Here is a 23,398-nt window from a genome sequence, read left to right as displayed (position 1 = left end):
CAAAGGGAGGTTACAGGATGGAAGGCCTTCAAGATCTGAAGAGTCAGGAAGAGGAAGCTATGCAGGAGCTGCCAAAGAGACAGGAAAATTAGGGAGCCAAGAGAACAGAGGTGATGGGTCCCCAAGTTTTCAGGGTACCGGCCAGGGCCTAGAGAAACTACAGATCATACTGCCCTGTGCTCTATTCCAGAAAACGGCAGCTTCTAGCCCTCTGGCCCAAGAGCGCAGAGGAAGCTGAACAACGTGGCTTGAATAGGAGTGAGCAAAGAAGGGGCAGGGGTTCTTGGAACTAGGTGGGGTCTAGGGGCAGAAAGACCAAGGTTCTGGTAGAGAAGGTCCTGAGATGCAGAGAGGAGTGGGAAGACTGGATGGGAAGGCACAGGAGTTGGGCTGACGCTGCCAGGAGTGACAAAGGCACAGACGATGGGATGAAGATGGGGTCACTAGGGGGCTGCCAGGAGCAGCCAGTGGACAAACAGCAGACTATGAGAGACAGATGGTGATGGGGCTAGGTGGCTGGTGTAGTGAGTGCACGAAAGACAGTGGGATGGATGGGGATGGGACACGGAGAAGATAAATGACATTGTAATTTCCACCTGAGCGTCGAGCAGCCTCTTCTTGGGTTCTGGCAGCGGCTCAGCCATGGCGGGGTGGTCCCGGCGCAGCTCCTCCTCCACCAGCATCAGCCTGAAGGGACGGGCTTCAGTGGGGTTAGTGGCGGGCACAGGCTCAGAGCCTGCCCATGGAACCCCATAGCTCTCTGGAAAAGCCTCAGGCATCCTTATCCCTTAGAATCAAGAGTCCCTCCATTGCCGTGATGCAAGACTCCCTGTTCCTCAGGATCATGCTCTCCACCTTCCTCCCAGGAACCCTTACACCTCCCTGCTAAGGCAGCTTTCTGTGCCTCAAAGACTTCTACCATCCAGACACCTCCAGGCCTCCATCGTCCCAATCAGGACAGCAGTGCCCCTTCCCCAGACCTTCCATGGCTGAGGACCTGGCTTCTGTATCCCCCATGTCACCTCACTGTGAAGATCCTTGAGGTGATTTATCATAAAGGATATCAATTAGAGCAGTGGTTTTCAAAAAATATTTCAAGAAGCCCTTTTCTTCTAATTAAATCTTACATAAAATACATTTAGAATGGATCAAAATGGAGGTGGCTCTGGTTGGAGTGCGCCCAGGGTCCCCCCCGCCCCGACCCCACCACTCTGAAGATAATTGACCTCTTTGCTGAGGATACCCTCTTTGGAGCCCAGGACTTGCTGGAGCAGCTGAAAACATACACAGGCTAAAAGACCCTTTCTAACAGAACACCTTTCCAAGGCTAGAGAGGGACGGTCCACCCAGGAAGGGCAGGGCCTACTCTGGCTAGGGAGCCCTGCTTAGGTTTGGAGTGAACATCACAGGTTAAGTTGAGAATAACTAGTGGGGAGCTCTGGCCTAGGGTAAATGCAAATGCAGTGATGGTTGGACAGGAACAGGTATATTTTCCAAGGGCTTCCGAAGCTACTCTATCAGAAGAGAGGTCAGGGTTTGGTAAAGGGATATTTAATGCACTAAGCAGGTTGGGGTTTCTCTCCATCTGGTGATGAGTGAGTGGGTGGCTTCCTGGGGAGGAGAGTGGTGGGCTCTCCTGGTGGGCTCCTGAGTTTGGGGATGGGAGTCAGAGGAGTAGCTCGCCCACTTGCTCTCTTCAGCCTCAAGCTCTCCCTCACAACCCCCTCCCCAGGCCGCCCCTCACCTGCCAATGATGCTCTTGATCTGGGAATCCTTCTCTGCCTGCTGCTGCCTTAGCCTCTTCTCACTCTGCTCCAGTCGGGCCTGATACTGCATCAGGATTTTGCTGGTTTGTTCTTCCTGGGACAGCAGCCTCCGCTCATACTCTTCCAGCTTCCGGTTGGACATGTGCAGCCGCTCTTTCAGTGAGTGAATCTCCTCCTCGTACTCCTTCACCTGCCCGCCGGGCACACGACCCCGCACTATGAGGGGCGCCCCACCCCAAGCCCACCACCCAGCCTCCATCCCTGTCTGCCAAGCACAGCCACTGCATGTTGAGGGACATCCAGCTGCCTTCCCCAACCCCTTCCCTGCCTGTGGATCATATCCACACACCTGCTTTTGAGAAGACCCTGCCATGGTGCTGAGGTTCCCTCAAAATGGAGCAAGGTCACAGACTCCCACACCCTGAGGTCTATGTATGGCCCCTCATGAAGACCCACACAGAAACCTACACTCACAAACACACCTTGAGTAACTGTGCTCAGAAATTAAAAATAGGGTGACTCTTCAGCCCTAAGCCAGGCCCCAGAACACATGCTGGAGACATAGGAAGAAAAGGCAATTGACGGGGGAAAGGCAGGTGCTGTCCTCCATGTGACCCTCTCCTTGGCTCTGTCAAGGTGCCAAGGATAGGAGGTCTACAAGTGAATTCTAGGCTGAGAATCTAGGAATTCCAGAGCTGGAAGAACTCAGAAGAGTCATTTTATCTGCCCTATTGGCTCTAGAGTCTACAGCTGTGCTGTCTAATATGGTAGCCACCAGCCCACATGTAGCTATTTAAAATTTAGGCCAGGCACAGTGGCTCAACACCTGTAATCCCAGCACTTTGGAAGGCTGAGGCAGGTAGATCACTTGAGCTCACAAGTTCTAGACCAGCCTGGGCAACATGGCAAAACCCCGTCTCTACAAAAAAAAAAAAAAAAAAAAAAGAAAAAAAACTAGCCAGGCATGGTAGCACGACCCTGTAGTCCTAGCTACTCAGGGGGCTGAGGTGGGACGATGTCTTGAGCCCAGGAGGCGGAGGTTGCCTCGAGCCATGTTTGCACCACTGCACTCCAGCCTGGGTGACAGAGCAAGACCCTGTCTCAAAAAAATTACAAAATTAAAATTAAATAGAGCTAAAAATTCAGTTCCTGAATCACAACTAGACACATGTGAACACTACAGATTACAGAACATTTCATCACTGCAGAAAGTTATATTGGATAGTGCTAGTCTACAGCCTTTCTCAACAAGGTTTCCTCATCTGAAGCACAGAAAAAAAAAAATGATTCAAAAGACTATTTCCTCATTCTCTGAAGAGGATACGTACATATATCACCAACCCTTCTACATGCAGAGGAGAGATGTGAATTAACTTCCTACGGTGGCTGCCTTGGGGCTAATATTAGGGTTTAATTCTCATTAAATTTGCTGGTCAAGCCCATCTGAGTCAGTCCCAACATTTCCTATGCTCAAAGACCACTTCCCCGTGTTAGGGTCATATGTTTTTTATATATGACCTAATCCTGCAGCCACCCTCTTCCTCAGGCCCTAGGAACAACAGCTTCCTCAAGTAACTTTCTGCTAAGTTATCTGTGTTAGCCCCAGAGCTCTTGGTGCCCTTTGCCCTCAGCCTCCACCAAGTGAGGGTCTGGATGGCCTTTTCACACATGACCGATACATACTACTTTACCACATGCATCCCCTGCCCACTGACTGTCACTTATGCCCATGGGACAGTGACTGGGTAGGCCAGACATCACTTGTAATATAGCTGCAACCCCCTCCATCCCCATCCAATTTATTAGCTCCTACTGCCAGTAAAGTAACATTTCCTTTCCTAAGCAGTCACGGGAGCCAGGGCTTATGTTCCTCCTGGGGAAGAACATGGAGGTAAGCCTAAAATAGATGATCCCCAGATAGTCTATGATATATATAACCTACAAAATAGAGTTGAAAGTGACTTTTAACAACTGTGTGTATCTGGTCTCCCCAGATGGACGGAAGGCTTCTCAAGAGGTGATCAGGTCTTTGCCTTTTCTTACCACCATAACTGACCCTGGAGGTTTCCCTTGGAAGTGACTAGAGATCTCCCCTGTGGGTAAAAGGAAACACTGGGGCTTGGAGCTGGTAGAGCCCATCGTACCCTATCCAGCCGGCTCTCATCCATCGATTTTGAGTACTCCTTGAGCTTGTACTCTTCCCGCTCGATGTGCGCACTCTCGATGTCAGCCGACAGGTGAGGCATATTGGAGACCCAGGCCACTGTCCGCTCAGAGGCTGGCATTGTGGGGTTCAATGTGGATGGTGTCTGAGAATGCTGGGACAAGGCACAGTGAGGGCGAACAGAGAAAGAAAAGGTAGGAAAAAGCAGGGTACATTTAGAGGGCAACAGCACAGCCAAAGGAGACAACAGCCCCAGTCCTATTGCCCTGCTGTAGCCTTTATCACCTCTGAATGCCAGAGATGTGAGCTGAATGCCAGAGAATTTCTCCTGTTGTTCTGATTCAGGATCTGATCTTCATGCCTCCAAGCTCCCAACTGGCCCTATTCCAGTCACCCCCATTCTACTTATGGATTAATCCCCTCTGGAATGAGAGTGCTAAGAGGGTTCAGTGCCATATCCTTAGTGCCTGGCATAGCACATGGCACATAGCAGGCCCTCTATACACATTTGTTTAATGGCCAAAAGGAGGCAAGAAGATTGTAACTTCAGGCCACAGACTCTGTTTCAACCCCACCCCTCCATCTCCTTCTTCCCTCCCTGTTGTGACCCAGCCCGCCTTCCTCCTGCCTTCACCTACCTGCTTGGTGATGGAGGGCTTCAGCCCCCCACCCCCTCCGCCACCGCTGCCCCCGCTGCCCCCAATGCTGCCCTCCTTGCTGAGGCTCTGTTGCCGTGGACGGGCGGGGCCATAACTTGGCTCTGGGGACTGCAATAGATTCCCGCTGGATGGCCGGGGTTTCTGGGCTGCGCTGACTGTCAACTGCTGAGACTTGCCCCTCTGCAATGGAGGCGGCTGGCCCCCGCCACCCCCACCGCTGCCCCCACCGCTCCCACCTCCAGGCCCTGAGGGGGCTGGCCTCTGGGGACCAATGGTGATCTGGGGAGGGGACAGCATGTGCTGCAGGTTGTCCTGGAGTGAAAGCTGCCGACGGGTGAAGTCAGTGCCAGAGGGTCCAAACTCATCACTGTAGCTGTGGCTATGAAGGATGGAGGCAGCAGGGGGCTTGGGGACCCCGGAAGAGAGGTCCTCACTCTTGCTATAGCCATGGAATGGGGCAAAGGTGTCCCCAGGGGGCTCTCCACCTCGGTGGTGGTGATGGTGGTGGTGGTGGTGATGGGAGGAAGGTGGGCCATGGCCACCGCCCCCTCCATGGCCGCCTGGGGGACCTGGCCCATCAGCAGCCATGTGGAAGAGAGGGTTCTGGAAGGAGAGGGGGATTCGCAGTTGCTGGGCAGGGACACCGTCTGTGGTGACACCCATCTGGCTGAGGCGCATGCCAGCCGCCGTGATGGATGAGCCACTCCCCTGGGAGAGGCGTCCGGCAGGCGCAGGCCGTAGCCCCAAGGCTGCTGTCAGCGAGGCCTGGCTTGAGTGCAGCAGGTCCCCTACGGCCGCCAGGTTCGAAACACTGCTGCTGTTGAGGCGGCCACCAGGCCCATCACCCTGTAAGTCCAGCATGGACACACTCTTGTTGACACTCAGCATCTTCTGCTCTGGCTCTGTGATGTCCGAGCTGCTCGTGCAGTATGCTGGTGAGGAACGGGCCAGGGGTGGACGGCTTACATAGAACAGGTCTTTACCCCCACCAGGCGGTGGTGGGGGTGGCTTTTCCTTGGTTGGGGAGGGGAGGCGAGCCATATCCATAGAGCTGTCAGAAGGGAAGGGGGCACACAAGCAAAAGGTAAGGTCAGGGCTCCTAGCAATTGAACCTTGCTGTGGTCTGGCACAGGCCTTGGGGTGAAAAGTGGGACCCAGAGGGAAGGGCTGAGAGCTAGCGGTGGCAGCCCTGAAGAGGGCAGGCAGGGAGGATGGGAGGGGACAGGTGAGTAAAGGGAAAGGACAGGGCCCCTCCGGGAAGGGGGTGAGGCCTAGAGGAGGGGAGATGGGGGCAGCAAGAGAAGGGATGGGGGCAGGGCTGGGCACATATGGAGGAGATGAGGTCCATGGAGGAGGAGAGGAGAGGAGTAGGGCGAAGGCCAGTGGAGTGGGAGAGGGAACAGACAGGAGAGGAGAGGAGGGCGGGGGAGGGGAGAGCCCCTCACCTGTTGAGGCCTCGAGCCATGAAGGACTGAAGGTCGATGGAGCTGGAGAGAGATGGAAAGAGGGGCGAGCACAGACAGAGAAGGAGAGAGATGTGGACAAATGAAAGGAGAGGCAGGAATGGTGGGATGGGTATGGTGTCATGGAGGAAGACACGGGCAGAGGAAAAAGCAGGGCCATCATCAAAATAATGAGCAGCAAATGAAGCACGGGCACCACCTATCAGAATGGAGGCTGGGACTCTGGAGCAGGCTGCAAGCCCTGCTAGGCTTCTGCTGTCACTGCTCTAAGTGCTGGATCATGGGGAGGTCTGTGGGGTTGTGGTCGGGGGCTGGGGGAAGTGCTTATTCACTAGCTATTACTGAGATGTTTGAACATTTTGACACATGGCTGACATGACATGCTGGCTGAACCTCAGCCTGGGGACTAGCATGGGCAGGCAGAGGGACAGCAAATCAGAGCTTGCAGCAGGGATGCTCTAGGCTTACAACTAAGCCGCGAGTTGGTGGAGCCTCAGCCCTATTCCTAGAGCTCCACATCTCTCACTCCCTCAGGCTGTAAAGGGCTCTCAGCCTACCACTGACTGTACCTGTCTCCTTATCGTCTCCCCTGAGAACTTGGTGCTTTTTCCTCCCTTCTTTCAAGCCCTAGAGAGATGCATGTGGGGCCCAGTGAGGAGTATCTAGAATAGGAGAAGGCTCCTAGGGCACAGGCCTGGCTGTCCCAGGGTGCTCACCTGTTGAGGTCCCGCATCATGTAGCCCTGCATCTCAGCCGATGGCCCCCGCAGTACCACAGGCTGAGGCCGGGGCCGCTCACTCTGGCGGCTTGGCTGCCTTTGGATGTTGGGGTTCCTCAGAGCTGTGCTGATGTCGTTGAGGAGCCGGGGCAGTGGACCCAGCTTCAGGAGGGCTTCCTGGAAGGGTGAGGCTGTTACCTGGGGGCTCAGTGCCCAGTTCTAAGAGGGCCTCTGAGGGTGCAGGTGGAGGGGGTCTGAGTTGGGATAGTAGTGGTGACACCTCGAGGAACAAGGGGAGAAAAAAAATCTTCAAAGGGTAGTTTCTCAGGCTCCAGGAACCTCTGGAGCCATCTGGGGATAGGGCAAAGAGGGGATCTGCTGACCTTGCTGAGCTGGGGCAGCACCTCCCAGAGTAGGGCATGCAGTGTGGAGAGCTCTCGGCCCAAGTCGATGTAACCCTCAAAGCTACTGCTGTTGGTTAGCGTGTCCAGATTGGAGATCTCATACAAAAACTGCTGCATGGAACCCCATTCCAGCTCCAGAAACTCATTCATGAAGCCCAGAAAGTCCTCCTTTGAGGTAAACCTAGCCAAGAATCCAGAAGATAAAGGTCACATACACACACACACACACACACACAAACAAAAGGTATCATAGCCTCCCCATCTCAGGATCTCTGGGGACTCAGGAGACCCTTCTTGCCGACCCCCAGCCCTGCCACTCCCTGCCCTGCCCACTCCTGAAGCTTCCCTCACTTGGAAAAGTTGGCCAGGTTCTGGATGACCTTGGCAATGAGGGTGAGGGTTCGTGAGGTCTGCTCATCTGGGTACTCCTGCATAAGCCCAAAGAGACTGGGCGACATAATCGCTGGGCAGAGGAAGCGCAGGAAGAGTGAGGCGCTGATAAGCCTGTCTGCGATGTCCTCCCGGCCTCGCTCTGCGCAGCGCAGCCGCCACGAAGCAAACACCTCCTTCAGCTCCCTCGGGAACACGCTGGGGGGAAGGGTCGGGGAGACAGAGAGAGAGAGAGAGAAAGAGAGAGACCGGGACTGAGCCCCAGAGACCCTCAGCTTCCAGGGAACATGCTGAGGGGGGTGGTAGGAGGTGAGGGTGTGGAAACAGGGGTGAGAGAGACAGGGAAGGAGGGACCGCAGGAGGAAGATGGGAGGCTGCTTGAAGAAGGGGGCCATGGCAGAGGGAACAGACAGATTAGGGAGAGAGAAATGGAGGGGGAGAGAAGGTGAGGGGAGAGACACGTGGGAGAGAGATGGAGGGGTGTGGGAGAGAGACAAGGAGAGGAGGAGAAGAAAAACAGACACCAGGGAGAGACAGAGATGGGAGAGAGATGGAGGGTCACTTGAGGTACAGGGAGCTCGGACCCCCCAACTCTTCTGGATTCCAGGGAAATGGGGATGGAGGTGCCCCAGGCATGATCCCCAGTCCCTGGAATGGCTCAGAGCTCACTCCCCGCACCTCCCAGTTCCACTTCAATGTCCCACTGACACCTTAAACTCGGCTGGTGTAAAGCAGAGCTCACCATCGCCCCCACACCTCCAACTGGCTCCTCCTCCTGACTTTCCTGGTTGTCAATGAGGCCACCGGTCTCCCAACCACCAGCCTCATGGCCTCTTGAGTCATCCGTGACACCCCACAGACATGCTCCCTCCTTTCCAATAAGCTGACAATTCCTACTGATCCTTTCCTGAGAGGGTCCTTCCAGTAGCTCCTTCCTAACTTCTGTCACTGTTCTGATTCAGGATCTGACTTTCATGCCTCCGAGCCCCCAGCTGGCTCTATTCCAGTCATCCCCCAACATACATCCCTCTACTCTACTACATACACTCTACTTATGGATTAATTTTTTTTTTTTTTTGAGATGGAGTTTCACTCTTGTTGCCCAGGCTAGAGTGCAATGGTGTGATCTCGGCTCACTACAACCTCCACCTCCCAGATTCAAGTGATTCTCCTGCCTTAGCCTCCCAAATAGCTGGGATTACAGGCATGTGCCACCACATCTGGTTAATTTTGTATTTTTAGTAGAGACAGGGTTTCTCCATGTTGGTCAGCCTGGTCTCAAACTCCTGACCTCAGGTGGTCTGCCCGCCTCAGCCTCCCAAAGTGCTGGGATTACAGGTGTGAGCCACCGTGCCCAGCCTATGGATTAATCTTCTAAATCACAATATTTCTGACACCTTTAATGGCATCCCAAGGCCTACCAATGACCTCAGACTCCTTGAGGCCTTCCAGTTTCTAAAGCTAATCTTCCTGCCCAGACATCTCTCCCGCCACTCCCCATTATGAGGCACATGCTCCACTAAACCTGATGTAATTGCTACTAACCTACTTTAATGTCCCCTGAAAACTCCTGGGCCTTTTCACCATCACACATGTGCCTTTCTCACAGCCTTCTTCTGAAATGTCTTTCTTGCCAACTTTGTCCATATATCAGAACCTAAACCAGTCTTCAAAGCCTACCCAAGGGGGCACCTCTTCCCCACTTATCTCAAAGCTCTGCCTTCTCTCTGACCTTATCACACAGAGGTTGGGGGGACCCTTACTCAGCACTTACACACCATTATGGCTCTGTGGCTTTTTTTTTTTTTTCTTCTAATTTGTCCCCATTCTGGTGGAGGCCCTCTGAGGGCAGGGACCAGGCCTCTTTCACCTGTTTGCTCTATAGCACCTAGAACAATGCTTTGCCCATAAATGGTGCTCAGTCCTCTTTGAGGATGGATAGATAGATGAACAGATGAACACATAATTCCCCCGACCCTGGCCCCCCAGCCCAGCGTTCCCAGTCTCACCAGTGGGAGTTGACCACCTTGCACAGGGCCAACTCACAGCACATTCGCAGGTTGGCCTGGTGCTCTGCCAAACTGGATGCTGTGCACTTGATAGGGTCTACCTCGCAGTTTTCCTCAGATTCATACAGAGCACGGATGAACTCTCCTGGGGGGTGGGGGCACAAGAGGGTGTGGTCACACTTTCCAAGGGCAGGGAAGGGGGTGGCCGGGGTTGGGGAAATTTCAGAATCAGGTGTTGGAGGCCGGAGTCCTAGGAGTCTGGGTTAGGAAGTATCAAGCTGTGGAAAGGTGGACTTGGGGTCTGGGGTGGACATCTGGCAGGTTTGGGAAGAAGAGGGCCTGAGTGTGGGCCATACCAATGGCATCCTTGAGGTATTTCTGACCAATCAGTCTCATATACTCTTCTATGGCTTTAGTGGCAAGCGTGTTCTCACGGAATATGAGGTGCTCCCGTTCCATGAACCGGTCTACCTCAGACATGGCCATGTCTGAAAGGAAGTCCTGAGGCCCAGGAAAATCCAAGTGTCAGCCTCTGCACAACCCAATCTCGTGAATTTGCCCTGTCCTCACTAACCCCCAAGCAAGTGCCCATTCCCAAGTCACCTTTCCCTGAGGGCACAACACTCACCTTGGCCTTGCCTGTACTCTGCAGGATGTGAACTAGTGCACTGGCAACCTCCTCCTTGCCTTTGACATTCAGGGCGGGCTCCAAGACTGCACACAGCATCCGATAATGGTTGGTGACATACTCTGCAAACTCTTTATATAGCTCCATGGGCAAGATGCTCATTGTCTGGTAACGTGCTTTCAGCCGCACAGCCGGGCAACCTCCTTTGCCCTTGCCCCCTGAGCCACCCCCCGAGCCCCCTCCCCCTCCCGAACCCATGCCCCCAGATCCCCCACTGCCTGTTGGCAGGGTTACAGGGTACCACTGCTCTGTGAAGTGGCGCCCAGCCAGGGTGGCCACTGGCACAGTCACCAGGCCGACATAGCCTGCCTTGTCCTTCTTGCGCTTTTTGTCTGAGTCACGGTACAGATGCAGCCGCAGGGCACGGACAGCCGGCAGGTTGTTAAACTCGAAGTGCTCGCCCCAGAAGACGGTGTCCCCAGAGGCAGAGCGGGGCTTGGAGGTGGTGCGTGCATACAGCATGTCATCCAGGCAGAGCTCACAGTAGTACCGCTTCTTGGGGGGCAGCTCCCGGGCCTCTATGATCCACAGCTTTAGCACATTGTCTACCCGGCGGCTGTTGTCCTGGCATGGTGGGGTGGGCATGATGTTAAAGGGGGAAGGGACAGAGAGACACCAAAAGAGGAGAGACAGTAAGAAAGTGGGATACAGACAGCAATCATAAGGTGAGATGGTGTACTGGGTTGAATAGTATCCCACCAAAACTCATGTCTACCCTGAACCTGTGAATGTGATCTTATTTGGAAACAGGATCCCTGCAAATGTAATCAAACTAAGAAGAGGCCAGCCATGGTATCTCATTCCTGTAATCCCAGCACTTTGGGAGGCCGAGGTGGGTGGATTGCCTGAGGTCAGGAGTTCGAGCCAGCCTGGCCAACATAGTGAAACCCCGTCTCTAATAAAAATACAAAAAAAAATTAGCTGGGCATAGTGGCACGTGCCTGTAATCCCAGCTACTCAGGAGGCTGAGGCAGGAGAATCACTTGAACCTGGAAGGTGGAGGTTGCAGTGAGCTGAGCTCATGCCATTGCACTCCAGCCTGGGAAACAAGAGCGATATTCCGTCTCAAAAAAAAGAGGCCATACTGAATTAGAGTGGACCCTTAACCCACCTTATAAAAACTGGTGTCTTTATATGGAGAGGGAGATTTGGAGACACAGAGATACAGGATACAGAGACACACAGAAGGAAGCCAGCTACATGGAGATGGAGGCAGAAATTAGACGGATGCAGTTATAAGCCCAGGAATGCCAAGGACTGCTGGAAACCTCCGGAAGCTAGGAAGAGGCAAGGAAGGATTCCCTGCTACAGCATCAAAGAGAGCGTGGCCCTGCTGATACCTTGCTTTTGGACTTCCAACCTCCTGAACTGTGAGAGAATAAATTTCTGTTGTTTTACGTGACCCAGTTTGTAGCAGTTTGTTATAGCAGCCCCAGGAAGCTACTCTAGAAGCGTAGACATACACTAGACAACACAAACAGTATTGGAAAGATTTTAAAAGCTGGAATAACAAGCCAAAAATATTAATGTAGAATTTGAAGGGAACTGGAAAGTCCTGCAGAGACTATCAGAAATTGTGAAAAAAGAATTGCATATAGAATGGGTAAAGCTTGGCCAGATGTGGTGGCTCATGCCTGTAATCCTAGCACTTTGGGAGGCTGAGGCAGGCAGACAACCTGAGGTCAGGAGTTTGAGACTAGCCTGGCCAACATGGTGAAACCTCGTCTCTACTAAAAATACAAAAATTAGTCGGGTGTGGTGGTGCATGCCTGTAATCCCAGCTACTGGGGAGGCTGAGGCACAGGAATTGCTTAAACCCAGGAGGCGGAGGTTGCAGTGAGCCAAGATCACGCCACTGCACTCCAGCCTGGGTGACAGAGTGAGACTCTGTCTCAAAAAAAAAAAAAAAAAAAAAACAATGAGTAAGGGCCTGGGAGGATACAATTGAGCACAAGCTAATGGTAAGGCTCAGGTGATATTGCAGTGTGTTGAAAAGGAACATGGTGTTTGTACTCTGCATAGGTCAGATCATGTCAGCATCTTGGGTTGAGTTCTTTAAGGACATCAAGACACAAGAGTTCCCCCCAGAGGAGTGTGACTAGGACTGTAAGCTTGCTAGAAACTGGGATACAGAGAATAGCTGACAGAACTGGAAGCATGAAGTTTTGGGAAGAACACAGACTCATAGAATTTATGTGCCAAAGGGACCTTAGAGATCATTTAATCCAACCCATTGCCACCAGTTCCCTCTGTCTTAGAGAGGAAACCAAGGTACAGAAACTTGGCTAAGTGTATTTGATGTGTCCTGTGGGGTATTAGTGAAGCATTCCTGCCTGCAGGGAAGCTAGACTAAAGAATTTCCAGAGCCCCATCAACTCTGTAAGTCTACGACTTCTATGGCAGGGAAAGAGATCGTAAGGCAGGGTAGCAGTACAGAAAGAGAAAAGAAATGGGGGACTCAGAATAATGGGGGTCTCCCCCTGCTTGTCCAGATACACTGTACCTCAATCCTCTCCTTCCCCAAGCCTCTCCTCCTTTAACTCACTTTCCTCCCTAGGCCCCCAGCTTCCCGTGTTGGCGCAACCTTTGCCCTGCACAGGTTGTGTCCCCTTTATTCCCCAATACCTTGTTGGGCTTTACTGCCCGCTGCAGATTCTCAATCCATTTGTCTCTTTCGGCCGCAGACCGACAGGCAAAGCATTTTGTTCCTGATGAAGTTGTTACCTAGAAAGGAGTGTGGAGTTGAGGGAAAGGGCTACAGAGGGGAGGAGACTCTGCTACCTTCTCTTCCTCCCTGGCCTACCCTTTCCTCCAGTCCCAGAAGTTTCTGTTTCCTTGACGTCCCCACCTGTGCCACTTTCTCTAGACCTCTCTGCCCCCCACCTTCCATCACCCCTGTCCTTTGGCCCTCCCCAGCCCACCAGACCCAGTACCTCAAAACAGAACTCCTGGCCCAGGATGGAGCTGTGCACTGGCTTGATAATGGAATCTTCATCCAAGTTGAGCTCCAGTGCCTCAGCTGCACTGCTAGGACTCAGCAAGGACTCATGAGAGTGTGACTCCTTAAAGCTTTGCATCAGCCGGGCCCTGGCAGGCAGGAGGTTCAGGAGAGGAAGGGATCAGGGCTTCCCACTCTTCTTTTTTTTTTTTTTTTTTTTTTTTTTTTTTTTTTTTTGAGACAGAGTCTTGTTCTGTCGCCCAGGCTGGAGTACAGTGGCGTGATCTCGGCTTGCTGCAACTTCTGCCTCCTGGGCTCAAGCATCTCTCCTGCCTCAGCATACCCAGCTAATTTTTTTTTTTTTTTTTTTTTTTTTTTTTGTATTTTTAGCTGAGACGGGGTTTCACCCTGTTGGTCAGGCTGGTCTCAAACTCCTGACCTCAAGTGATTCAGCCTCCCAAAGTGCTGGGATTACAGGCATGAGCCACCGCGCCTGGCCCCCCTACTCTTCTTAGACACATAGGTACCCTGCATCATCAGTCTGTTCCAGGATGGAGACTTGGAGAGAAGGCCCCCTGAACACCCTTCCCAAACAGACACAGAAAGAAACCCTGCCTATCAGGAAGGACGTGAGGGATGTGAAAAAAATCAGAATCCTTTAAGGAACTCCCCTGCTCCAGCTGGGCCTGGTGGCTCACGCCTGTAATCCCAACATTTCAAAGGCCAAGGTGGGAGGGTCACTTGAGCCCAGGAGTTCAAGACCAGTCTGGGCAACACAGTGAGACCCTATTTCTATTTTTTAAAAAAAAAGGAAAAAAAAGAAACTCCCACCATCTCACACCTAAGGGATTGCGAGGACTGGGGACATCTAGAAATATCTCAACCCAGAAATGGACCATGGCAGAAAAGAAAAAAAAAAAAGGAGAGAACAAAGTGGGCCTGGGGCACTTCTAGGTAGTACCTCCAGGTAACCCCAGAAACCAGAGCCTCAGTATAAAGGAAAAAGTGGAAGTAAAGAAGTGAAGGCACAGAGAAGAGATATGTCTAGCCTGGGCCTGGCACACGGCTAGTGCCTGATAAACATTTAATGATTCAAAGAATGAATGAACACAGCATAAGAGGACAAGTTTTAGCAGAAGCAGGGGAAAGAGTGAGGGAAAAGCATAAGAAATAGGAGAAAGCTGTGGGCAGAAAAGAGCTCAAAGAGGATAAAAGACAGAATACAGGGACTAGGGAAGAAGAGGAGGTAGGGCAAGAAGAAGAAAGAGGGAGACAAAGGTATGTGCAGCAAGACAGAGGACAGGAGAAGAGGAGGAGGGCCAACTGGAGAGATGGCCGGGAGAACCGAGGTGAGGGCTAAGAGGGGATGGAATGCAAAAAAATCACTGCAGGAGGGCAGAAGATAAAGGGGGCTGGGGGCATGGAATAATGAGGGGTAGGATAGCAATACAAAAGCGGTATGGAGATGGGCAGGGGATGAAGAGTAGAGAGCAGTGGGAAAGCGGGAGGGGAGCTCGGGTGTGGGAGCCTCCAAGAAGTTATTTATAGCAGCCCCGTCATCGCAGGCTCTGGCTGCCGTCAGCGCGACGCTCCCCCGGCCCCCGGACCCCCCCCCCGCCCCCGCGGCCAGGAATACCATGCCCTCACCCCCTGCCGGCCCCAAATCCAGCTCTGGCAACATGGGAGGGGGGCAGGGAAAGGTGTGACTCACTTTATCCCAACCTCCCTACCTGCCCAATCCTGGGGGTGGCCAGACATGGGGGAAAGGGAGGGCATGGTTCTCCCTGGGGAGTGACTGGGTGAGGGGGAAACCCAGAGAGGAACCCCAAATGGTAGGCAACAAAGGCAAACAGTGGAGGTCTCCTTCAGCCTGGTCTCAGGGACAGTGCCTTCTGGACTTCTCCGCTGGCTGCTTCTTCATGCCTCAGTCCATGGGTTGCTTCCCATTCTGTCACCCTGCACACCTGTCCCAGCCTCCCCTTCTCTGCCATGCTCTATACTGTCTCTTCCCTCACTGATGAGGTCCTTGAGCCCTAGCCATCATCCATTCATTCAGCCACCCCCAGCCCCACTCCAACCTGCTGCCCCTGTATTTCCTGACCTTCCCTGACACCCTTCCACCTACAGCCTATTGCTCACTCACCTACCAACCCCTTCCCTGCATTCCTTAAACATTCCTCCAGGGTCACTCTCCTCCTGTACAGCTCCTTTGATCCTGGGCTAGAGCCCATCCTTCTTGGCCTGAGGAGTCCCTGAGGAGTCCCTCCTTGGCTTCACCTTCATTCCCTTTCCAGCCTCTCTGTCTGTCTTCTCTCTGCCACCCTACCCCTCTCCTGCTGCTCACAGATCCCTATTCTAGTTCTTTTCTGTTCTGTCCCCTGTGCCATGACATCCCCCAACCAACTTGAGTTGAATCCTTCAACCTTTGCACACAGATAACCCCCTCCCTCTGCATCTCACACAGGAGACCCTACATTACATCAATCTCATCCCACATGCTCCAGCCCCTGTACCGGTCATGGTCAGCACTTCGGAAGCGAGGCAGGATCTGGCGAAAGCTGCTGGTCCGGTCAAGTTTGGGTTGTGACTTCGTTCGTTTGATGGAGCTTTTTAGCCGTCGGCTCAGGAAGCCTTGCTGGGGGGGAAATGGGGATGGGGTGGGTTGGGGCAGGGTCAGTTCTACCTACTCATCCCTCAGCTGGTAGAGAGCCCCTGGATGAAAGTGGGATGGGGAAAAGGGAAGTATCCAGAGGCGAGGAAAGGGGGATAGGAACCCTAATACCAGTTTGCCTTCCTTGCTCCCATGGGTACAGTGCAAGCACACACACACACACACACACACACACACACACACACACACACACACACAGCTTGGAGAAGGTGGGAGGGCTGGTCTCAGAAGCAGGGGGGCAGAGCCAAGAAGGGGGAAACCAAAGAGGTGGGGAGACACACACAGACACACACTCTTTTTCTCACTCTCACTCCCTCTCTCCCCCTCCTGCCCTCTTTCTCAGACTCCTAGGGCCCCAGTTGGGGCTGGAGGGGAGGGGGCCCAACTGAGCCACATCTGGTAGGCACCACTCACCGAGGGCCGGAAGGGCGCAGCAGGGGCACCCTCCATGCTGTACTGCTTCCCCCCTGGGACACTCTTCCTCCTCGAGCGACCCAAGTGGTATTCTGGAGGGGAGGAAATGGCCAGAAGGGAAGTTGGGGAGGGGGCCAGAAGGGAAGCTGTTAACCCAGGTTCCCACCCCTGACCCCAGTGCATGCCCCCACCTCCCTCTGCCCCTCAGCTCCGGCCTCACCTACCCCCCGGAAAGCAGCAGGAAGAGCAGCGACGGCGGAGAGGCTGGCAGCGGGAAGGAGGGGGCAAGGAACCTGAGCAGGAGCCCCCTGAGGGGGATGGGGTGGGAGGCCTTAGGCCCATGACTGGGGCTGGCAGTCAGCAGGGGAGCATGGCTGAGAGGATCAGTAAAACCCCAGTAATGAAGGACACCAAAGATCCAGGGAGGCTAGGTCCCTGGTGCCCACCCACCCCAGAAGGGGCTAGCTGGGGGGAAAGATGGGTTAAAGGTCATTGCCCATAGGCAAGCTTTCCTCTTCCCCCTGGTGGGCACATCTTCCACCTGCCCCCCACCTCCTGGAACCCCTGTCTGTCTGGAGGGCCAGGGCTGCCTCCCATGACCCCCTCCCTGGACTGGAGGGGGAGGTCTTGGAAGAGACCTGTGAAGAGTAGCAGGGGGAGAAGCTGGGGACAGAAAATCCAAGGAAGGGGCAGGTGGGGGGAAGGGAGAAGGAGCCGGTTCCACGTGCACTGCAGTGGCAGGGGCTCAGAAGGTTGGCGGGGGGGGGGAGGGGAAAAGCAAAGAATGCAGGGGAATGGGCAGGGAGCAGGAAGGATGGGCAGTGGGGGTTCTGGGGACTCCCAAGTAAGGATAGGGAAAGGAGGAGGAGGGGAGGTGAATGCGGATGCAGCTCAGTCTGCCAAGAGCCTAGAGGGATGGCAAGCGCTGAAAAAGGAAGCTGAGGCTCGGCTGCAAGGGAATTTAGAGGGGCCGAGGGGCTGGAAGAGAATGTAAGTGGGGGGATGCCAAGCTCCGGCTCCAGCTCCAGAATGGCTGCCCAGGCCTGGGCTCCCCCCTCAGCCCCACAGTCACCACTGCAGCCAATGGGGGGGCAGGTGCTGCATCGGGGCGGGGCCACCATCTCCACGGCAACAAGAAGCTACAGGCTGGAAGGAGGGGGGTGGACCGGAAGAGCTGCCTGTTAACCCTCTAGGTTCCAGAACAGAACAAGGGAGGACCACAATTATATTTTCACTGTCTGCTTCCAGAATTGCAAATTGCCTGCAAATTGCCCTAGAATCAGTCCCCAGCTTCCCTTTACCTGTAAAACCCAGGTGTTAGGAGGTTTGCATACAAAAATGTGGACCCCATGACACGAGAACCCTATCACTCCCTCAGGAACAGGTGTATAGTACAGAAACATATACTGAGCTGTGGAGGTACGTGTATATGAGAACCACAATACAGAAAAATAACTGGGGATCTATGTGCTTTTGAGACATACAGACAACTGTGAGCACGGGCATAGCACGGATCCACATTCTGAGACCCTGAGGCCCACACACCCCACAGGATACATGCTTTGACATATGTGAGCTCTGCAACAAGGGAGTACATACTTGAACCCAGTGACCCACATGAGAGCTGCTGGTGTGGACTTTGTGGCCCAAGTCTCTTGGGCAATCATGTGGACAGCACACTACAGAAATGGACCTATAACCCTAAGACACACATATCCCCATGCAGGGGAATTCCAGTTTAACCCCTGAAATACATGCTTGAGTACACCATGATCCTGACCACAGAAAGGTATCCCCATATCTCAGAAGCACAAACATCCTTTCATTCACGTGAAAAGTACAACCACATCCACTCTGTCTCAGGCCAACCCCCTTTCCTCCCCCAGCCCTTCTCTCACTCTAACACAGGCATCCGAGATTGCCACCAGAGTAAAGAAAAACCAGGAGCAAATGTGTTAATTATCCTTCTGGTACACACTAAGCAATGCATCCAATGGTTCAGGATATCTCTTCCCTAGTAACATTTTTTCTGCATTTCTCAGGTATGGCTGCCTCACTCTCATTTCAGGGAACCGAGCTCAGCCATTATTTTCATGTGCAAGCTCATCTAATAAAGGCATAAAGTCTAACTTTAAATGCATTAAAATTCTGCTTTGGAACTAAAGCATTAACAGAAGAACAAATTTGCTAATTGGCTTGCTTGGTTCTTGGAAGTAATATAACCTTACACATATTACCAAGAACTAAGATCCATGAACTCACTCATAAGTCACAGGTACACAGAGGCCACATACACATATGCTTATTAAACACTTTTGTTGCCGCAGGAAAAGAATAGCAGAAACACAGAGGAAAGGGGGGCAGAGTGACAGAAACACAGAACATCCTGTTATTAATGCTGCATGCAGTGACATGTACAGAGAAAACAACACACACCCGTGTACACACACACACAGCAAACCTGAAAAGCACAAACTGTGATCCTGGGTCTCCATGTCCCATGCCTGCACGATGTGTACACGCATGCACACACATAACAGCCACCTACACAAACCCGTAACACAGGCATTGTGCACACACCCACACATGTACACACCCTGTGTACACACACAATGGCACTCTCACACACACAGCAAGGGCTTGGACTCCTGCCCCTCCAACATCTCTAATCTTGCCATCACCCACAGAATCTCCCCCTGCCCTCCAAATCCCTAACCTTCCCTTTGGCCTTTCTTCCTCTCCACACCCAGCTGGCAGCTCTCAAGGGGAGCCAGGGGAGGGAGGTTGCCAGAGAAGGGCGAAGAACAGGGTTGGACACAGAGCAGAGAAATGGGAGACAGAGCTCTGTGCTGGGGATATGAACCTCTAATGACAGTCCCTGCTATGACAGGCCTGTGAGCCAGCCCGTATGCCTGAGTGGCCTTCCCTAATCCAAAACCAAGCCTGATCCTACAAGGCCTACAAGAATCCAGTGCCTTCTCCCATCTTCTTCCCTTTCTTCTTTCAGAGATCACTTTACCAGAAGGCCTGACTCTCTCCTCCCCACTGCCTCCCCAGCTCCCAGACCCCTTCTCCCACCATCTCTATCCAGTTCCCCATCTTAAGCTCTTATCCCCTGTTCTCTCTTCTAAGTCTGGCTTGGCTTTCTCCCACATTCCCATTCTCCAGCTATTCTTTCTCCCTGGCCTGCTGCTCTCTACTCTCCTCTTCAAGCCTCTCTCATTCCTTCTCTCCTATCCCCTCCCCACTTTTCCTCTTTACCCCATTTCTTCCCTTTTTGAGCTTTTCTGTCCCCACTTACTGACCAAGCAGGGCTTACACCTGCCCAGCCCAAAGGTGTTTCATACACAGTAGAATTCCAAGGAACACATTCACACACTTACTCCCCCCAGCCACACCACCCACATCCAGACACGCCCTGGACACCCATGCTGGGATTGACACAGATACTCAGGCCAGTGCTGGAACACACATGCAAAGACACACACCTGCCACCAGGGACACAGAAAATCCTGCTCATAGGGCCACACATTCCCACACACAGAAGGCTGACAGGAGGTGAGCCCCAGCCAGGGATATGCATGCTCAGGGTCAGAGGTGACATGGACCAGCAAGGCCGCCGACTGCCCCACAAGCCCGTGGCTGGCCCAACAGCCCCCTAGGCAGGAAACAGGCAGAGGCAAGATAAGACAGGACACACTTGCACAAGGCTGGCTGCACATGTGTGCACGAGGAACTGGGCCCCCGTGTGCACATGGCACCGACACACAGGAGACACGAGCATGGGCACGAACACACACGCGGACACACGGGCTGCCCCTTCCACCAGGGGCTCCAAGATCCCACACACACCGGCCGCCCCCGCGTGCTCAAGACCCTGTCCGCACGAGGCCGGTCCCCGACCCTCCCGTCCTCCGCTGTCCCCCTCCGGTTACCATAACTCCCCCCACTCGGAAGATGCAGCGAGAACATGCGGAGGGAGCAGCTGCCGCCGCCGCCGCCGCCACCGCGGCTTCCCCACCCCCCTCCCCGCGCCCACGCACACGCGCGCCCCCGCCCCACGCGCGCGGCGCCCCCCCCTCTACGCGCGCTCCTAGTCCGCCCGGCCCCGCCCTTACCTCGCACCGCCCCCCGGGGGGGTCAGGGGTGTCCCCGGTGGGGGAGGGGCCCCGCCCCTGCGCGGGGGAAGGGCGGGGTGCGGAGGGAGAGGGGGCGGTACGGCCCGGCTCGCGCCGCCCGGCGCGGTGGGGGCGGTGGCGGGGCCCGGGACGGCCGGGACGGCCGCGCGGTGACGGCCGCGGGAACGGCTCCCTCCGCCGCCGCTCCCGCCGCTGCCGCCGTTGCCCGGGCCCCGCCGCCGTTGCTAGGCGACCGCTGCTGCCGTGGCCGCCTCTGTCACGAGCCCCGTCGCCCGGAGACAGCGCGAGAGAAACGGGGGAGGGGGGCAAGGAGACCCCCAAAACAAACCAGGCCACCCACCATCCCTTCCTGAGCAGGACCCCCCCCACACACACAAAACCGCGGAGAGAACGAGGGTTCGCGGCTCCACCCAGCAGAGGAGGAGCCCAGGATTCCAATGCCCCTCAAAGGTCCGGCGACCTCTCCCGGGCTGGAGAGTCCACAGCCTCAGCAAACACCTTTGCATTGCCAAGTCCCCAAGGTCCCAACGACCCCTATGTCCACTGCACATCCTCCATGCCCTTTACACATTCCATGTCTGCCTGAAGACCCTAAACGTTCACCCCCTATCAACTTTCACTAAGCCCTCCCCCCAAATACATATGCCCCTGGAACCCCTCCCAGCCCCTACTGAACCCCAATACAGCAACCTCCACATGCCACCTCAACTCCAAACACACACGGTGTCCCCACCCAAAACACACGGGAGACCCCCGCCAGAGACCCCTAGACCCTGAGGACTCAGGATAAGGAGAAAGATGGGGAATAAGTGGGCAGATCTGCCAACCACAGGACACATGATAAACATGCTCTGTGAGCATGTGACCATTCTGGCCTGGAAACGCAGGTGTACACACATGCACACAAACACACACATCTTCCCCAGACATGAACATGACATACACACATATACACACAGATGTGACAGACATCACACACATTCTCTGTATACACTCCACCACCACCTGACTTTGCCTCACAGAGATGTGCTACCCACACACCCCGATGGTATGGGGTTTCCATGACAATGACACACATCCCTGACCACCCACCCACCCACCCAAGGTCCCCAAACCGGCCCACAAGGCTAGTAGGGCCTGGACCTATCAGAAGGCTGGAAGGAGCCAAAGGATGGGGACAGGTCACTGGCTCTCTAAGGGAGAGAAACTGGTAGCTTGAATTCCTGAAGGGAGGGGGAGCTGGTGGGAAAAAGGGGTCACCTGGGGGTTGGAGGAATGGGAACCTGGATCGCTAGGTCCGGGAAGGGAAATGAAGTGGAAGGGGGCAGTGACGAGGGGGTTTCCGGGGGCTGAGGGCGTCTCTCTGCACCTTGGCTGCAGATCTCTGTTCTCTGCCTTCATCTCCCCTCACTGTTCCCATGGAAACCTTTTAAGCGAACTTCTCAGGAAGACAAAAATCTTTTTTTAAATGACTAAAGAGGGGGTTGGGGGGGCAGAAAGGGGGAGGGAGGGGAAGAGACAGATGGAGAGAGGGAGAGAGTTGGAGAGACAGACCGCGCAGATAGCTCTACAGACAGAAAGGAGATGAGATGGGAGTCTGATGGACTTTCGCCGGGAGCAGAGGGGAGGGACGGGGTAATGAAGAGGGGTACAGAAAATAAGAGAAATCAGGGAGGAAAGAGAAAGGGTGATACAATTGCAGAAAATAGAAGCAGCTGATGAGAGGAGAAAAAGGGGGTAATAAAAGGAGACCTCAAGGACTGAAGGTCCGGAAGAAGAATCAGGAGCATAGGGGTGGGGAAGAGGTCTGGGGGGAGGGCAGGAACTAGGTCATTCTTTCCAAGATCCCAGACCAGGGGCTGGGAGGGGCAGGGGCAGGAACACACGGACTGGAAGCTAAAGATCTAAGGAGACTATTTTTACAAGCACCAGGAAAATAGTCAAACTTCACTGCTGGAGAGGAGAAAGGGAGCGAAGCCGAGCGAGGACCCACAGGGGCCTCTCACCCACAGCCCCTGTCCCGCTCCACCTTCCAGAGGAGGGCGCCATCTCCCCTCGGGAAGCAAGACTTTGTCTCCGCCTTCTCCCGCCCCCGGCCAGCTCCCGCCGCTCCCCGACGCCCCCGCCCCGCCATCCCGGTCCATCTTCAGCCCTCTCCCCGCGCCTGTCCGGGTCATGAGAGCCCGCTCGGCCGCCGTACCATGCTCGCCGTGGGGCCGCCCCTCCACCGGCACGGAGACTGTGCGCCTCAGCAGTTTGTTGCGACTGGACTCGCTCCTCCGGTCCCGGATCAGTAGGGGGTGTATCTAGGGGAGGTGGGGGTGTGTCAGACCTCCCTGGCCCACGCCGCCCCTCCCCTCCCCTCCCTCTTCCCCCCTCCGCCTCCTCCCAGGAAGGGCGGGCCTCCCTTTCCCCCTAAGCCTGCCCACTTTTTCTGCCCCGGCCCCTCCATACTTGGTGACTGGATCTCTCCCTTCTCTCCCCCAGTCTCTCTCTCTCATTCTTTGCCGTCCCACCCTCTTTTCTCCCTCCATTTGTCTTGAAACACCTTCCCGAGAATTCTCCCAAACCCTACTCAGCTCTTCTGCAACTCCTCAGAAGTTAGCTACTTCCTGAATCCAGTTTTCCCTTGACCTTCAGTTCCTCCATTCTCCCTGCTTTCCTCCCAACCTCCCACCTCCCTTACCCCCTTCTCTCCCTCCGAGCCTGTCACGGGGGTAGCAGAAGCTGCATTTATAATCAGGATCCACAGCTTGTCTCCCTCCCACGGCCCGGCTTGCGGCCAGACTGGGACCCAACCTCCCCTCCCGCCAGAGGGCCTGGTCACCTTCCCCCACCTTTCATCTCCTTCCATCACCCGACCCAGCATCTCTCAGTTCCCTTCTTCCCCTCAGCCATCACCTTTCCCTAAGCTTCACACCCAACTCCCCCTGTCCACCTCCATCCCTACCTCCATACACCTCCACCCCTGCAGT

At 54.5% G+C, this 23,398-nt stretch overlaps 1 protein-coding gene across 13 annotated transcripts in view; it reads right to left on the bottom strand.

Annotated features, from left to right (window-relative positions):
* The window catches only part of SYNGAP1 (synaptic Ras GTPase activating protein 1), a 33,691-nt gene that overhangs the window by 5,162 nt on the left and 5,131 nt on the right, over positions 1-23,398 (bottom strand). For 2 of the 13 annotated variants that reach the window (XR_004671946.3, XM_034961848.4), the window contains exons 3-18: positions 22,624-22,729; positions 16,285-16,376; positions 15,713-15,834; positions 13,195-13,348; positions 12,887-12,985; positions 10,202-10,825; positions 9,930-10,074; positions 9,574-9,718; positions 7,526-7,762; positions 7,154-7,355; positions 6,769-6,947; positions 6,035-6,076; positions 4,569-5,640; positions 3,911-4,084; positions 1,745-1,956; positions 597-687 (exon numbers count right to left, since the gene is read on the bottom strand). Coding sequence is in view for 12 of the 13 variants with exons in the window: in XM_034961848.4 (XP_034817739.1) it covers positions 597-687; positions 1,745-1,956; positions 3,911-4,084; positions 4,569-5,640; positions 6,035-6,076; positions 6,769-6,947; positions 7,154-7,355; positions 7,526-7,762; positions 9,574-9,718; positions 9,930-10,074; positions 10,202-10,825; positions 12,887-12,985; positions 13,195-13,348; positions 15,713-15,834; positions 16,285-16,376; positions 22,624-22,729 (3,696 nt within the window). In the remaining variant the exon portion in view is untranslated. Of the gene's footprint in view, positions 1-594; positions 701-1,744; positions 1,957-3,910; positions 4,085-4,568; positions 5,641-6,034; positions 6,077-6,768; positions 6,948-7,153; positions 7,356-7,525; positions 7,763-9,573; positions 9,719-9,929; positions 10,075-10,201; positions 10,826-12,886; positions 12,986-13,194; positions 13,349-15,712; positions 15,835-16,284; positions 16,377-16,508; positions 18,129-20,402; positions 20,557-22,623; positions 22,730-22,998; positions 23,018-23,398 lie in introns of those variants that run through there. The other 11 variants (XM_057302483.2, XM_063604825.1, XM_063604823.1 and 8 more) reach the window with 10 other exon arrangements.

Source organism: Pan paniscus, chromosome 5 (genome assembly GCF_029289425.2).
Source record: "Pan paniscus chromosome 5, NHGRI_mPanPan1-v2.0_pri, whole genome shotgun sequence".
Classification (NCBI taxonomy): Eukaryota; Metazoa; Chordata; class Mammalia; order Primates; family Hominidae; genus Pan; species Pan paniscus.
The sequence above is the reverse complement of the archived record's forward strand: the minus strand, read 5'-3'. Positions and strand labels throughout refer to the sequence as shown.